The sequence below is a fragment of the Condylura cristata genome, unplaced genomic scaffold, assembly GCF_000260355.1.
Source record: "Condylura cristata isolate star-nosed mole 26May11 unplaced genomic scaffold, ConCri1.0 scaffold00012, whole genome shotgun sequence".
NCBI classification, from domain to species: domain Eukaryota; kingdom Metazoa; phylum Chordata; class Mammalia; order Eulipotyphla; family Talpidae; genus Condylura; species Condylura cristata.
The window spans coordinates 20,133,815-20,150,493 of NW_004567113.1; the positions used below are offsets into that span (position 1 = coordinate 20,133,815).

Consider the following 16,679-nt stretch of genomic DNA (forward strand, 5'->3'; position numbering starts at 1 on the left):
TGAACCCACAGATTAAAGTGGTCCCAGTCCTGACATTTGCAGCCACTCCACAGAAAGAAGTCTTAAGTGGTCTGAAAACTAGCTCAAAACTTGATTTAGATTAGATGAATCGTGGCTATAGATATTTAGCTTTAGGATTTTTTTTTTTTTTAAATCAACTTCCATTCTTCTGGATATTTAAAGTGCAGTATCCTGGAGCAACATGCCACTATATAATTGTCAATTCCCAATGTGCAGTTCTTTGGAAGGAGAGGAATGCAGCAATTTAGAAGTTGCTTTATTACTCCCATAATCTTTAGAGGATATTTCCATTCAAAATTGAAATTGTTTCTACTTTCCAGTGAGTTGCTCGTTAATGAACAAAGGCAGGGATTGGTTGACTTTTTTTAAACAAAGGAAAGTGTGTATAGCATATATTATGTGTTTAAACTTGTATTTTAAATTTCTTGTATGGATTTATTAGTTTTTAAAGAAACTGGCTCCAAGAATCTAAAAAGGTGAGTTTCTGGTCCTCTTGGGAAGTTGCACAATGAAGCAAGACAGTAGCTACAGTTTGACATATTAACATTTGTCCGTGAATTCTTTTTTTTAATTAGCATATTATTACACTTAACATAATTTGACCTCCAGATCAAGAGGTGATTATTCTTTGTCATTCCAGTTTATTTGCTGCTGCAAGATACACAAGACTAGAACTTGTAGACTTGGCCCATTCTTTTTACCAGGGGACACCCAATAACGTTGCTGTTCAAGCTTTACAACTTATAAAAGCTAAATATATGCTCTAGTAAAGATTTCACCGATCTACTTTATCCATAAGATTTTTTATTATATCTTCAAAGGACAGGTTTATTAGGAAGAAATGAGAAAAAAGAGAGGCAGGCACCTGTGTGGTGACAGGGAGCAATCTTATGCCTCCATATGATTGATGCGGCCCCTCTTTTCCTCAAAGTTGCTGAGGAAGGCAGCTGCCAAGCCCAGGCCTTCAACACCATCTCCCACTCAAGGCAGGAGGAGCACCTGACTTCAGCAACCCCAACCTCTAGCCACACTCTGATGGCTCCTGTAACTGCAACTCTACCTCATTTCATTGATGGAGATAGGAAGTGTAGCTGGCGAGGAGAGTACCAAAGGTTGAAGGAAAGTAAGAGCATGAGCAGCTTTACTTACTGCACAAAGGAAGAATGCCTTTAAAGAATTATGTGTGTTTGGGCAGTGTGAAGGAGAGGCGAAAACAACCTCTGAACTGACCAGTACCCACAGTAGGACTGTCACCAACACCCCACAGAAAGGCTGAAGAGGATGCTAAAGGAGATAAAACTAAGGTGAAAGGCAAAGATCCCTGAGGTTATTTACTAAGCCAACTCCAAAGCTGGACCCCAAGCCAAAGCCCCTGTAGAGAAAGAGAAGGAACCCAAAGGGGAAAAAAAAGGGGGGGGGGTGCTAAAATTGATGCTTGCAAAACTAATGACTGTATACAGTTTGAAATACTGTTTTTCTCTTTGACATTCCAGTTTATTTGCTGCTACAAGGTACTTTTTTTTACTTTTAAAAGAAATGAATTTTTTTTTGAAGAAGGTCTTGTGTCATTAGTAATGTCCCTGAAGCTTGATTGAAGATGGGGACATGGAGAACTTTACCCTTTTGTAGTTGAGATAATTTCTCTTGGTTCCCAGAAGGAAGGATTCCTTGTTTCTGATACATTAGCCACTTTGGCACAGATGCCTTGTAGGAAACAACTAAAATTCATTTTGATGTTCTCTTTTCCTCCGTATCTTCACCATAGACTTTGCCCTTCTTGAACCCAGAGGACCTGTTGATACCTGACTACAAAGAAATAGAATGTTGGTCAAACTCACTTTATCATAACACCATTGAGATGGCATCCAACAAAAAAGCAGCAATTCTTTTTTTTAGATTGCAAATCACTGGTTTGACAACTATGTCATAACCATTTCATTCCCTAAAATTGGGCTGCCTAGTGAAGTTGTGACAATAACATGGTAAATGTGAAATATCAACCTTCACGCTAAACTTTACCTGTTCAAAGCATCAAATGAAGACTTCATTGGATTTTACAGTGGCTTTCTAATTTGGAGAGACCAAAAAGGGGAATGTGAAAATTGTTGTATTCTGTTAATGATTGTCTGCCCATATCCTGCCTGAAATACCATGATTATTTATGAAAACTATGTTCAATAAAGCCAGATAGTTTGGCCTGGAAAAATAACAACTAAAAGATTTTTGTAGGTATCTACAGTAAAAGATAACACATTGAAGAAAAATCATTTCATAGGTGGAGTTAACAATGGCGAGGAGCAAATTAAATCTCTACAGAACAGCTTCTGTTTGCCCTAAGGGAAACATAAGCCTCTCTCTAACCTGGATTTCGGCAATATGTTGACTCTTGGATTGCATAATCTAAATCTAGTGTAAGAATTTCTGGTGCACAGCAAACGGGGACAGGAGAGGGAACGCTCTGGTCACAAAACCACCCACCAAGCTTAATCCATTACACATTAGTTCAGATGAAAAATAATGGAAGGATATCTCTGAAAGGGGCTTTATCATTCTTTTGTTTTTTTAAAAGATGTGCTAATTTATGCATGCAGAACTGGGGTACAGGCAGGAGGTGCAGGGGCAGTGAGAGGATTCACCAGAGACAGAGTGGGGAGCAGAACAGGCAGATAGATGAGCAGAGCAGCGGGTGAGACAGGAGAGGTCTGCCGCGCCACGTGGATCACGTGGGTGGGGGGAATTCATCGCGCACTGAAGTGGCTGCAGTCAGTTTGCAGTGCTGTATCCTTACCCATTGCACCACCAGGGAGGGCCCTCTATTTAATCATTTTTCTAAAGATTTATTTATTTATGCAAACAAGAGCCGAGGTGTAGTCTATAGGGGGGGGTGGGAATTCACCAGAGACAAAATGGGGAGCAGAACAGGCAGATCAACTGAAATACACTGCTGAGGGGAGCGGTGGTTGAGACAGGAGAGGTCTGCTGCGCCACGTGGGTTTCACCTCCCTGGCCGAGAATCAGACTCGTGCTGCAGTGGTTTCACACTGCTGAGACTTAACCGCAGGCGCCACCAGGGAAGCTGGACTGTACCTTAAAAGCCAGAGCTCCCTACAGGACACACGGACCCCGTTTCTCGCTGTAGAGCCCGCCCTTTCCGCTGCAGTTCCGGTACCGCCCCCGCGAGGCTCCGCGCCAGCAGCCTGAAAGCATCGAGCATGCGCCGTAGGCCAGTCCAGTGCCGCGTGGGAAAGGTGGGGCTTGCCTTCTTGTGCGTCATCATCAGAGCGACTTGAGAAGGTAGTAGCGTGACCTGAAAGGTCAAGTGGGGCTACGGGCTGCGACGCACCCGCCTTTGCCCTGGGGCCCTGGAGCATGCGCGTGGCGCCTTCCGCTGAGCGACGCATTCTTCGGCTGCGGGAGGCGGATGACCTCGCTTCTGCCCTGGAGGGGCCATGCTTCGCCGGCTGGGCACTAGGTGGCTGCGGCCACTGCCTGCACTGCAACTCGAGGCACGGGGCCCCCTGCTTAAGGTGGTCCCAACCGGCAGCTTAAAGCGTTCCGTTTTGCCGGCGTGGGCAGTGGCCTCAGTCTCTGCAGCCGGCCCTGGCGGCGCGGGCAGCTGGTATGAAGCCCTGGCCGCGTCGGCGCCGGTGCAGGGCGCGGAGGTGGTGCTGCTTGGTGCACACGGGGCCACAAGCCTGCCCTGGTGGGGGACCATCCTTCTCACCACCGTGGCGCTGCGCGGTGCCGTCACCCTGCCCCTGGCCGCCTACCAGCACTACATCCTGGCTAAGGTGAGAGGCGCCCAGCCGCGCGCTAACCGCGCTTCCGCCTCGGTAGGAAGCAGCGGGCGCGTCTGCCGAGACTAACCTCCCGGGTACTTCCGGAGGACTTAGTGTTCGGTGATCATGTACTTGGAGATGATTAAGTTATTTAAATATAATTTTAAGATATTTAAGTACTAAGATATTGAACTGGCCTTGGGAACATGAAATAAGATCTTCGTTGACTCTGCTGAATTTGTACTCAAAGCAGAACTGAAACCTGTGAAAGTACCGTTTTTAAAGTTGTTGACAGCCTGTATGACCAAAAAGTGCAGCTCATCTACCTTACTAGAAGAAAACTAAGTTCGTTTGGAAACGTTTTTTTCTCATTTAGGCTTTATTACTCGCGCCCTTCAGTGTTTTTATATGGAATCAGCACAGTAATCCTTCCTCTCCTGTTTCCCAATGTTATGAGAGCAGATCAGGTGATATGGATTAAGGAGCTTTGAAAATAAAAGTATTTTTTTGAACACGAGACTTACAAAATAATCACTTCCGTGTTTTCAGATTATCTTTGGGTTAAAAGGAAACGGTAAGGGAGTTGGTACCGTGAAAGCAGTGGGCTTTCCAGAAAGAACACGGCAGAAATAAATGCGATTTTTAAAATTATGTGTGTGGCTCTGTCTTAGAGGGCATTAAAAGCAAACTGAAGTTCTGTCTTTCCCATTTAACATTACTGAAAAATTCGGGGGTGGAGCATTAAAGCTCATGGTGTAATTCTCCCTTAAACTTTAAAATAACTTTCTGAAGCAGATGCTGTTACACGTTTCACATACAAGGAATAGCGTTTATTTAGAGGTTAAATAACTTGCTAAGGATAACACAGGTAAGAGTACAAGCTGGAATTTGAATATGGTTGTTTGTTACTGAAGGTCAAGCAAATTAATTTGCTTACACTTAAGTTTTCTTAATATCAAAGAACACAATTTTAACTGATTTGAGGGAATAGAGCATAAAATTACATGAGTGATTATAAATTAATCCTTTATGTGCTCATACCAAATTCCACTTTTTCTTTAGCTAGGTGGAAAATTTGCAGCCAGAAATAAAAAACATTGCCAAACACCTTAACCAAGAAGTTGCAATTCGTGCAAATCAGTTAGGTTGGTCCAAAAAAGTTGCCAGGTAAGCTAATTTTATGTATATAAGATTGTAAATAAATATTTATAATGTGTAAGCATTAGTGTTCACTGTAAACTTGGTATGTAAATAATAGCTTTAGCAGCAAAGTAATTCTTATACACGAATATTTTAATAAATTTATGTGGCATGATAATTTTATATACTAGACTAAAAGGAAATTGAGAAAGAAAAATGAGAGCAAGTTCCATATTCTTAAAGGACCCTTGCTCCCTGAAAAGGCACCTGTAGTCGAATGATAGTGTATTAAATAAGTACTGTAAAAAAGCAATGTATAAGAATTAGGTCATTATGCAAAGTCAGGGGAAGCTTTACAAAGTGAAGATACTGTGCCAGTCTGTTGGGATTTTGTCAACAAATGATACAGTTATTGGTAAACTTGACCTTTGCAACTGGGTAGTCAGGGTGCTGTTTGTCCACTATGCCTGCCTGGTCTCTTAGAAAGCCCTTGCCGCAGGGTGCTGACTATTATATGTGCATCCGTTGGACCTTGTAAGTCCTGCCTCAGTCATTCTACATGGTTAGTTCCTTAGTGAGTTTCTTAAATTCTGATCCTTGCTAGGCCAACAAGTGTTCAGAATTGAAGCAATGAGACAAATGAGGACTTTGTTGTATGAACATGTACAATAATAATGGTTATCCATTTTTTAAAAGATTCACTTGTTCATACAAGAAATGGGGTATAGGCCAGAGATATGGGGGTTGAGAGGATTCACTGGAGACTGAGTGGGGAGCCGAACAGGCAAATCTACTGAAATACACTGCTGAGAGGAGCAGTGGGCAAGACTGGCCAGGGATCACACTAAGGCCACAGTGACTAGTGATATCTTGATAGTGCTGTGTTTTTAACCCCTACACCACCAGGGAGGCCCAGCACAGGTTTATTAGGAAAAGGAGAAAGAAAAAGGCACCTGCATAGTCACAGGTGGGCAGGGGAAAGCAGCTACCCATTTATTTTTAACTGTATAGGTGTAAATTTGCCAAATATCTTCAATGTGAAATTTTGTGCCTCTACATTTAGTGTTTTTTTAAGACATGACACACAAAAATCTAATGATAGCATGATGGCTTGATATAAAACAAGAAATCGGGGCACCTATAATTAAGTTTTAGTTCTCAGAAAACTACAACTCTAGGTCAAACCCACTAGATTAATAGCCACTCACCTGGGTTATAAATGCAGCCTTGACAATCCTATGGCACCTCGCTTAACCAGCCTGGCATGATAGGTGTCCAGATACATCTTTACACACCAGAGAGACTTCCCAGGAAGATGTCTGAGAGTTTCCTGCATTTTTTGATGGTCTTGAAAGATGAAAGAGACTTTGTTAGATAGACAGCCAGGAAAGTGAGGTGCATGTCCTGATATGGCAGTACAATTTGTTCAGTGTTGTAAGGCATTTGGGAATGTCTATATTCTCTCCTAATTCAGGACATTATGATTTTATTGAATTTAACAAGCTTATTGAATATCTGTGTAACATAGGCAATTAAGAAACTTAAAGATAAGTAAGGTTCACTTAGAAGACTTAGTCTAGAAAGTAGGGAATTAAGACAGGAACAGGAGTAACATAGCAAAGAAACATTAAGAAAATCATCATGAAAGAGTTGATCTATGAATGGAGACCATTTGACAGGCCAAAAGCAAAAGGAAATTGCTACAAAAGGAATGTAGTCATAGGTCAAGTAACACCAGAGCTTAGGTGGAATTGAGGGGTTTGAGAAAAATAAGCTTTTAACGTTAGTACTTCTAATATAAATTATATTCTTACCATTTCAGTAGTAAAATTTTCTGTTGAAAACTGATTGGCAAAATCCATTAGAGACAGTGCCTGTACTCTGACAATGTCAGTTTATCAAATTGTTACCTAATTTGTATACATTGTAGAGGATTTTTAACAAAAGACATTTTATTTGCCATTTGTTTAGTTAGGCCTTTATAACTAACGACCAGAAACCTCTTACAGATCATTTAGCAAATATGCACAATGTGGGTGTATTTGTGCTAGTGTATAAGCGGTGTTAACAGTCACCTGATATTTTCTCCTTTCCCATTTTTTCTCTTCCCTGAACCAGGCTCACTTATCTGAAGAACATGCAGAGGCTTGTGTCAGAGCTGTATGTTCGGGATAACTGCCACCCTTTCAAAGCCACTGTGTTGGTCTGGATTCAGCTTCCAATGTGGATCTTCATGTCTATTGCTCTCCGGAATTTCAGCACAGGGGCAGCACATTCAGAAGGTACTACTATAAAAGTCTGTTTTTCTCAAATAACTTCTCTGATTTTGCCTCTGTGCTCCTACAAAGGACACATAAGCTTCATAATTAGAATGCTTTTATCATCTTGTTTACCAGAGTGTAAAATTTAAAATGTTAAGTATAAACAAGCTATTGAGAAAACAAATGATTCTAGGGGAGACTTTAGTATTACAGTTTCTTGAAAATCATAAAAAAATTAGTTCAGGGCCCTCCCTGGTGGTACAGCAGGTTGGAGTGCTGCACTGTGAAGCTAAACTGAGCAGTGACGGCTTCAGTGTGAGTTCGATCCTACCTCTGAGGTGATCCACATGGCACAGCAGACCTCTCCTGCTTGGCAGCTGCTCCCCTCAGCAGTATGCTTTCAGTCTACCTGTTCTGCTCCCCACTCTGTTTCTAGTGAATCCTCTCTCCATCCCTGCACCTCTGGCTGTACTCCATTTCTGTCTGCATAAATAAATCAACCTTTAAAAAAGAATTAGTGCTGGTCCCTCTCTGGTGGCGCAGCGGGTTAAAGCACTGCACTAAGAAGCTTAAGCCACTTCTGCATGAGTTCGATCCCCGCCTGCCCCAGAGTAGCTCCACATGGCGCGGCAGACCTCTCCTGACCCTCCCGCTGCTCCCCTCAGCAGTGTACTTCATCAATCTGCCTGTTCTGTACCCCACTCTGTCCCTGGTGAATCCTCTCACCCTCCGCATCTCCGGCCTGTACCCCAGTTCTGTATGAATAAATAAATCAATCTTTAAAAAAAAAAAAAGAATTAGTGCTATAATTCCAGAATTTCTCCATGTGTGAAATTAAAAGACCAGAAAAGTTTTCATAATTATAGATGTCAACATTAATTTAAAAATTATATAAATGAAATAATTGTTTTACTTTCTTATAAAGGCATTTTTTTTTTTAAGATTATTTATGCATACAAGAGCGGGGTATAGTCCAGAGGTGCAAGGATTCACCAGAGACAGAGTGGGGAAAAGAACAGGCAGATTGATGAAATACACTGCTGGGGGGAGCACTGGGCAGGTCAGGAGAGGTCTGCTGAGCCATTTGTGTCAGCTCCCTGACTGGGGATCAAACTCATGCCACAGTGGCTGGAGAAAGCTTTATAATAGTGCTGAGACTTAGCCCCTTTTGCTACGTGGGAGGCCCCTCTTATAAAGGCATTTTTTAAAAAAGATTTATTTGTTTATGCTTACAGAACTGGGGTACAGACCAGAGGTGCAGTAGGTGAGAGGATTCACCAGAGACAGTGAAAAGTGGAACAGGCAGATCTACTGAAACATACTGCTGAGTGGATCAGTGGGCAAGTCAGGAGAGGTCTGCCACGCCATGTGGGTCAGCTCCTTGGCTGGGGAGCGAACTCATGCTGTGGTGCTTTGGAGAACTTCATACTGTGGTGCTTTAACCTGTTGTGCCACCAGGGAGAGCCCTATAAAGGCATTTCTAACCACAAAGTAATCTAAATGGAATTGAAAGAACATCTGTGGACAGATTTTTTAAAGATGTATTTATTTATGCATTCAAGAACTGGGGTACAGGCTAGAGGTGTGGGGGGTGAGAGGACTCATCAGAGACAGAGTGGAGAACAGAACAGGTGGATTGAAATACACTGCTGAGGCGAGCAGTGGGTGGGAGGGACAGGAGAGGTCTGCTACACCATGTGGGTCACCTTCCTGGCTGGGGATTGAACTTGTGCTGCAGTGGCTGCAGACAGACTCACAGTGCTGTGTCCCAACCCCTTGTACCACCAAAAAGGGTACTGGACAAATAAATATTTAAATTTAAGTTTGTAAAGATTATTGCTGCATGTCTTTATGCTCTGTATGTATTTGCTTTAGAAAGCCTCTTTTCTGAGAATTTCTAGAGTGAAAATAGTCTAATAAAACATATCTAAATCTTTAGTATAAGGGACATCTTATGGAAATTGTCAGATTGCTAATGTATATTTCCCTCTACTACTTTTAGAACTTACTTTTACTTATAAACTGTTTCAACAGGTTTTTCCACTCAAGAGCAGTTAGCTACCGGTGGAGTCCTTTGGTTCCCTGATCTTACTGCACAGGATTCCACTTGGATTCTACCTGTCTCCGTTGGTGTCATTAATTTATTAATAGTGGAGGTCAGTGATGTCATGTGAGATTTCTTTGCATTTAATTTGTTTGGGTTTTTGTTACTGCTCTTCTAACTTCAAATACAAATGTGCTTGTGGTGGTAGTAATAACTCTGAGCTACAATTAAGATCCCTTGGTGTTTCTGGTCCCAGGTCATTGATTGATGTTATCTACTGGTGATATCAGATAATCTGTCGATCTGTCTGAAGCCAGTTCCTTAAGTTCTTAAATGTTTATAATTAAAATAAGTTAGCTGAATTAGAATACTTCAAAAGTCTTTTCAATTTCAAAATCATGTGTTTCTAGTAAGTAAATTTTGTAATTTGCTCTTGCAGGCAGGGAACATAGTACATCACTGCCATCTTGTACTATATGAGCTTAGTAAAATCACAGTAGAAAAAAACATACATATAAAATGTGACCTCCTCACTGTGTCTCCATCCCATGTCTACTTCTTTATTCAACAGGGTAGGGGAACACATGCCTATAATTTCATAAGGAGCTGTTCTCAGACGATGAATAGAAAGTAGACTCTGAGCTGGAAGAATCTTAGAAATGACCAGCCTCAGTTGAGTTCTCACAGAACTCATGTCCTCTTTTGGGGAAATCTAACATATCCTTTATTTTTTCAGACAAGAAAAATGAAGATGACAGTCATTGTGTTCACTGACAGTTTCTAGAGGAAACACTCCATCCTTGGTTTAAATGTATTTCCCTAAGCACTCAGTACAGTCCTGTGAACAGGGTTGGTGCTTAGTGAGTGTTAGAAAGATGTAAGGGATAAACACAAGGTTCTAATGAATTAATGTCAATCGTATAATCTTTCGTATATGCCCTAACAAGCCAGTGGTGTAATAAAATCTTATTCTTACACCATGTGCCAAGCACTATTATATGCAATTTACATAAATTAACTCATTTAAGTCTTAATCCTGTGCTGTATATACTATTATTATACCCAATTAAAGGTAGAGAAAGTGAGGCCCAGGAAAGTTTAGTAACTTGTGCAGTTACATAACCACCAGGGCATGGCTCATGTTAACCTAGCTTGGGCGTAGAGTCGGAGCTCACATCCGTTATGCTATGTTGCCTCTTACATCAGTAATTCATAAATTATAGCTGCTTTTCATAGCCTTAGTTCGTTCTCTTATGTCATGTAGCCAGATCATAAGCCTATAAAATAGCTATTAAGTTTCTTCTTTATGCCAGCCACTGTATTTATGAACCAAAACACAAGGGTAAAGTTTAATATGTAGTACTTATCTTGTCTTGAAGGGGCTTTTCGTTTTATGGACAATCTTTAAAATATGCTTATTAGTAAAAATTAAGCTTTGATTGTGTGTTATATGGCTGAATTTCTTTATTGCTATTAATTCAAATTCTATTTAAGAGTTGTTCAGTTTTTAGAAAGATAGATGATCAAACATATTTTTCAGTGTTCGGTATTTATTTATTTATTTATTTTTGCTTTTCTTAAAATATAAGTGGGTGCCAAAGATCACTTTGTATTTTAAATCATGGATTATTTAATGTTTTAGTAATCATTCTATATGTATGTATTCTATCCCTTCAGATTTTTGCTTTGCAAAGGATTGGAATGTCTCATTTTCAGACCTATATTACATATTTTCTTCGTGCAATATCAGTGCTGATGATTCCAATTGCTGCAACAGTACCTTCGGTAAGTAAATATCAGTATGTGTCTAACATGCACTAAATTCTTCTAGCCTTTAGCTTAATTATATGGGATCCCTGCTTCTTCTGTTCAGCTTTTACTTATTACTCAGTTCCTTACTGGATTTTGAGTTTCTGTTGTGACTAATTTACTATCTTCATCACCATGTGACACTACAATACTGTTTCTATAGTAGCCACACCAGTTTACACTCCTACCAACAGTGCACAAAGGTTTCTTTTTCTCTACATTCTCACCAACACTTGTTACTTCTTGTCTTTTTGTTAATAACCATTATAACAGATAATGAGGTGATATTTCACTGTGATTCTGACCTGTTTCCCTGATAATTAGTGATGTTGACCACCTTTTCATGTCCTCTTTGACTTTTCATGTCACTGGTATGTTCAGTTCCTCTAGCCAGTTCTTAATCGGACTTTTAAAATGTTTTTGTTCTTTATATGAGTTTTTTTTTTTTTTAACATATTTTGGATATTAGCTCCTGTCCAGTATATAACTTACAGATACTTTTATCTCATTCTATGTGTTGTTTTTCATTGTGTTGATGATTTCTTTTTCTACAGAAAATTTTTGGTTTAATGTAGTCTCACTTATTTATTTTTGCTTTTGTCAACTTTATTTTTGATGCCACATCCCAAAGAATCATCATTAACACCAGTGTCAAGGAACCTAACACCTATGTTTTCTCTAGGAGTTTTAAGTTTCTAGTTTTATGTTCAGATCTTTGACCTACCTTGAGCTAATTTGTGTATACAGAGTAAGAGAGTGGTCCATGTTCATTCTTTTGTGGTTCTGCTTTTTAACACTATTTATTAAAGAGATTGTCCTTTCTTACTTGTATGATCTTGGTTCTTTCTCATAAACTAATTGACCACATATATTTGGGTTTATTTCTGGGCTCTTTATTGTGTTCCTTTGATATCTGTGTGTGTGTTTATGACAACCCCATATTGTTTTGATTACTGTAGCTTTCTAATATAGTTTGAAATTAGTGAGGTTTGATACTTTAACTTTTCTTTCTCAGTTGCTTTGGTTAATCATATCTTTCATGGTTTCAATAATGTTTAGGATTGATTTTTCTATTTTTGTGAAAAATGTAAAGGGATTTTGGGTAAAGAGTTATTTTTTTTTTTGTGCATACAGAACTGGGGTACAGGCCAGAGGTACAGGGGCGGTGAGAGGCTTCACCAGAGACAGAGTAGGGAGTAGAACAGGCAGATTGATGAAGTACACTGCTGAGGGGAGCGGTGGGCGAGTCAGGAGAGGTCTGCTGCACCATGCGGTCACCTCTGGGGTAGGCGGGGATCGAACTCATGCCGAAGTGGCTTTCCATTCTCAGTGCTGCGCTTTAACCCACTGCGCCACCAGGGAGGGCCGACTTTGGGTAATACTAATAATTAAACTTGTATAGAAAAAGAAATGGTTGTAGCTGGAGTTAATTCATATTTTTAGCATTTTATTTATTTCTCAGGGATACTTTAGTTTTAAGAGGATAAAAGCTGTGTCAGAACCAATGCATAGATCATAAAGTATATTTCATTTGCAACTGGCAGGGTTATAGCAACATGTATTAAAAGCTGTCACTTGGACATAATTTTGTTACTAACCTGTGTAAAATAAGTAAAATAAACATCATAGTGTCTGTGAGAATTAATGAAGTAATACCGTGTGTAACACATGTGCCTATTAGCATACTTGTCATGTAATAGTAATGTTGTAAAACACTATGTAAAAACAAAACAGTGTAGATTGACTATATTTATGAAGAGAAATAATACTAACTATGACTTGAGGAGACCCCTAGATCAAATAAAACATGGATTACGAAGTTTTAGTGAGGAGGTGAGTTGCAATAATAGATATGAAAAATCATGTTTTCAGTACCCAGAAGTCTACCCAAATGTAAGAAAGAAGGATACATGAAGATATGAGAGAAGTAGCCTATTTGTCTCTTACTAATCCTTAATCCTCAATCTAATTTCTGTTTTAAGACCACTGTGTGGTCATGATGACTGCTGGAGCCGGTTATCTTGCAAGAATATAAAAAGGTGCATCAAAAAGAGGCTGCAGTCAGCAGCCTCTTACAAGGAGCCTTGGTAGATGTCCCATCAGACACCTGTGCATATATCTTAGGTATTTGGCCACACTCATCTGCAGAAGTTTTATTTGTTTTTAGACAGCCAGTACACTGAACTGAAAATTAGAATTTTTTTTCTTTTCAAGGAGCAAGATACTTAGTAAACAGCTTATAGTCTACAAATTTGGATACTTTTTGCATTGAAGAAAAGTGAGATGATGGTGATAGCTAATATTTACTCACCATTGGACTTTGTGTCAGGCATTATTTGAAATATTCTATATATATTAGTTCATATAATTCCCTCAACAATACACCAAAGAAAGTGCTATTGTAACTTCCACTATAGTGACGAGAAAGCTGAAATCACTCCTCTATTAAGTGGCAGAATCAGGTAATTCAGTTTTTGTTCTTAATTGCTGTGCTGACCTGCCTGTAAGGAAGTATTAATTTTTCCTTAAACAGTTGCCTTGGAACAAATGCAAGTGCTTAATCTGGGCTACATACTGTGCTTATGACGGTACGAAAATTATCCCATTATTCCTCATAACAGCCCTTTAAGGTACATGAAGTTCTATACCCATTACATTTTATTTTTTACTTATTTGGTTGTAGGAAATCAAACCATTTTATTGAGGAGCTTCAGGGGATGATCAGAGGGCGGGGGAGCAGGGATTTGAGATCTCCGGATCAGTTAGGATCTCCCCAGCTTTACATTTGCAGAAAAGCCTGTGTCCATCTTATAGATGAGAAAATTGAAACAGATGAAAAATAACTTGCACAAAGTCCAATAAATGGAATTCAGATTCAGCTGGTTTGACTCCAGTACCTAGATTCAACCTCTACCTGGCATTGCCCTGAGTCTGACAACCTTTTGATCCAGTAACAGTTTGGACTACATGTATGTCTGGGGTTTACTGGGGGGGCTGCAGACCTTAGTGACCTAAACACAGTCCCTCTGGATAGGAGAATAAAAGAAAATTAAAGATAACTCTAAGATTATTTATCTCAGAAAAAGGTAAATATAATACATATCTGACTATGTGTGGTGACTGTGAAGTATTTGAAAGATAAGGCTAAATTTGTTAGAAATGGCTGTGCCCCCAGGAGTCTATCTGTATAGCAGCTTGTGAACACTCTTGGTAGAGGAGAGCTTATATTTGGTTGGCAAAGAAGTCCAGTGTCTTCTCTCTTGGGTATTAACCTGGGAACTGCTATCATTCTGAATACCTCTCCTGTTGCTTTCTTTTTGCTTTTTGGTCTTCCTTCAACCTTTTTCTTATTGCCTATTGGGTTAGTTAATAGTATCTGATAGCCCCTGTAGGTCTCATTCAGTCCCATTATGCTTTTACTTACAGAGATTGTAATTTTCTTCCTTTGCTTGCCTATTTCTGGACCTTGGCATCCTTGGAGAATGGAGAGTTGCTAACACACGTGTCCTTTTTTCTCTTTACAGTCGATTGTTCTCTACTGGCTGTGCTCCAGCGTTATGGGTCTTTCACAGAACTTGCTACTTCGATCTCCTGGGTTTCGCCAATTTTGCCGAATACCATCGACTAAATTAGATTCAGACACTCCTTACAAGGACCTCTTTGCTGCCTTTTATGCCAAATTTGTTTCCAGAAAATGAGATACTTTCCAGTGGTTTTCAGACAAGTGTCACTACCACCCTATGTATTTAGAAGATTTAAAACTTCAAATCTGTTTTTAATTGCCTTTATTTAAAATCATGAACTCTGAAGTACTGTGTGTTAAGATAAAATCCAGATGTATTTTACAGTGCTTAAAATTTTTAAAGTGTTAGAAAGGTAATAATTTTTGTTGTTGTTGTTGTTGTTGAGTAAATACTGCTTTATGTCATTGTTTCCATTATAGAAGTGTAGACTCCCCTCTTCAGGCAGATTGTATACTAAGAGTATCAAAGTCTGGCTTTTTCTGGCTAGCAATGCCTGAACCTTGAGAACAGAATACTCAATGATGTTGAATGCTGTTAAATGATGTAACATTTGTAAAAAGAGTAACCCTAAGAAGTGATTCTTTAAATTTTGAATGTGTGAAAGTTCATAGATCCATTGGAGCATCTGATAAAGCTTTGGTTTCTCTTCAAAAAAACCTGAGACTTACAACATGGGAGTCTGCATTGATCCCTCTGAAGGCTTCTGGCAACTCCTGTGCAGACCTTCTATCTGATCTAACATATGTTGATGATGAGATCACATGTGATTTTTTTTTTTTTAAAGATTTATTTATTTGTGCATACAGAACTGGGGTACAGGCCAGAAGCTCAGGGGCGGCGAGAGGCTTCACCAGAGACAGAGTGGGGAGCAGAACAGGCAGATGGACGAAGTACACTGCTGAGGGGAGCAGCGGGCGGGTCAGGAGAGGTCTGCCGCGCCATGTGGTCACCTCCGGGGCAGGCGGGAATCGAACTCATGTGGAAGCGGCTTTAGCTTCTCAGTGCAGTGCTTTAACCCGCTGCGCCACCAGGGAGGGCCCCACATGTGATTTTTAAAAACTAGATTTGAGATATCTGCAGGAAAATACCTGATATGGTCAATGATGGTTTCTCAGCCTCATTCTGTGAAAGAATACAGGAAGTGTACATTCCTTTTTTTATATAATTTAAGAACGCAAAATTTCAAATTCGAGGAATGATACTTGAATCTGCAAGAATTTAGATTTCTACGTTAAAGCTAAGTATTTAAACTTTGTGCAAAGTATATGTTATGCGAAATGTAAATACAGTTACTGATGGTTACTGTAAACAAGCTTATGAGCTGATTCGACGAGAACAAAGGTAATCTGGAAATTATATGAATCTATAGAAAAATTTCCATTTGTACCTTATCTATAGATAGAGTTTAAAGTTGTAATAACTGGTATGTGTAGGTATTGTCTTTATATTATATTATTGTATATATTCAACCTTCATATATTCAATTTCATGAAATCATGGCTTGACTTAGGGAAGTTTTAGTTATGTAGCACTAAAATCATAGCTATTTATCCAAAACATTTTTGATATGTGTATAACATTTGCACAAGTAAGAATTTATATATTCATATAAGTTCATATATATGCATCTATACATATGTGTAAAACATGTATATGAACATTTTTATCCATGAACATTGAAGACAAACCTAAAGATGCTGCATTTACAGGAATTATTTGCTAGTCATAGAGCATCCATAGACTACGGAGATACCAACTATCTATACCTTGACCCATAAAGTAAGTGAAAAACCAGTTTTGGGGTAAAGCTAATGCTAATTGGAAGAATCCTTTAGATCTGTAATCCTGGATATGACAAACGTAACATTAAGTGGTCTGAAGATCTGAAACATTGTATAATTCATTCATAACTTGGAAAAGGAGAAAATTTTAAAAGCTTGAAAGATCAAGATAGTATTTAGCAAATTTTAAAAATACCAAATATATGAAAATATATTCATTTTTATTACTAGACATTAATAAGTGAAGAATTAGTTTATTCGGGAGAAAGCACATATATGAATCTTTTACTTATAATTCTGTATTCAGTCATAGAATGCAA

General features: G+C 39.3%; 1 protein-coding gene across 1 annotated transcript; it reads left to right on the forward strand.

Annotated features, from left to right (window-relative positions):
- Positions 1-3,423: 3,423 nt before the first annotated feature.
- Positions 3,424-15,400, forward strand: LOC101634993 (mitochondrial inner membrane protein COX18). The gene is made up of 6 exons (XM_004681224.2): positions 3,424-3,812; positions 4,867-4,967; positions 7,059-7,222; positions 9,236-9,357; positions 10,923-11,030; positions 14,579-15,400. The coding sequence occupies exons 1-6, from the start codon at positions 3,471-3,473 to the stop codon at positions 14,750-14,752; spliced, it is 1,011 nt and encodes a 336-aa protein (XP_004681281.1). The 5' UTR covers positions 3,424-3,470; the 3' UTR covers positions 14,753-15,400.
- Positions 15,401-16,679: the final 1,279 nt, after the last annotated feature.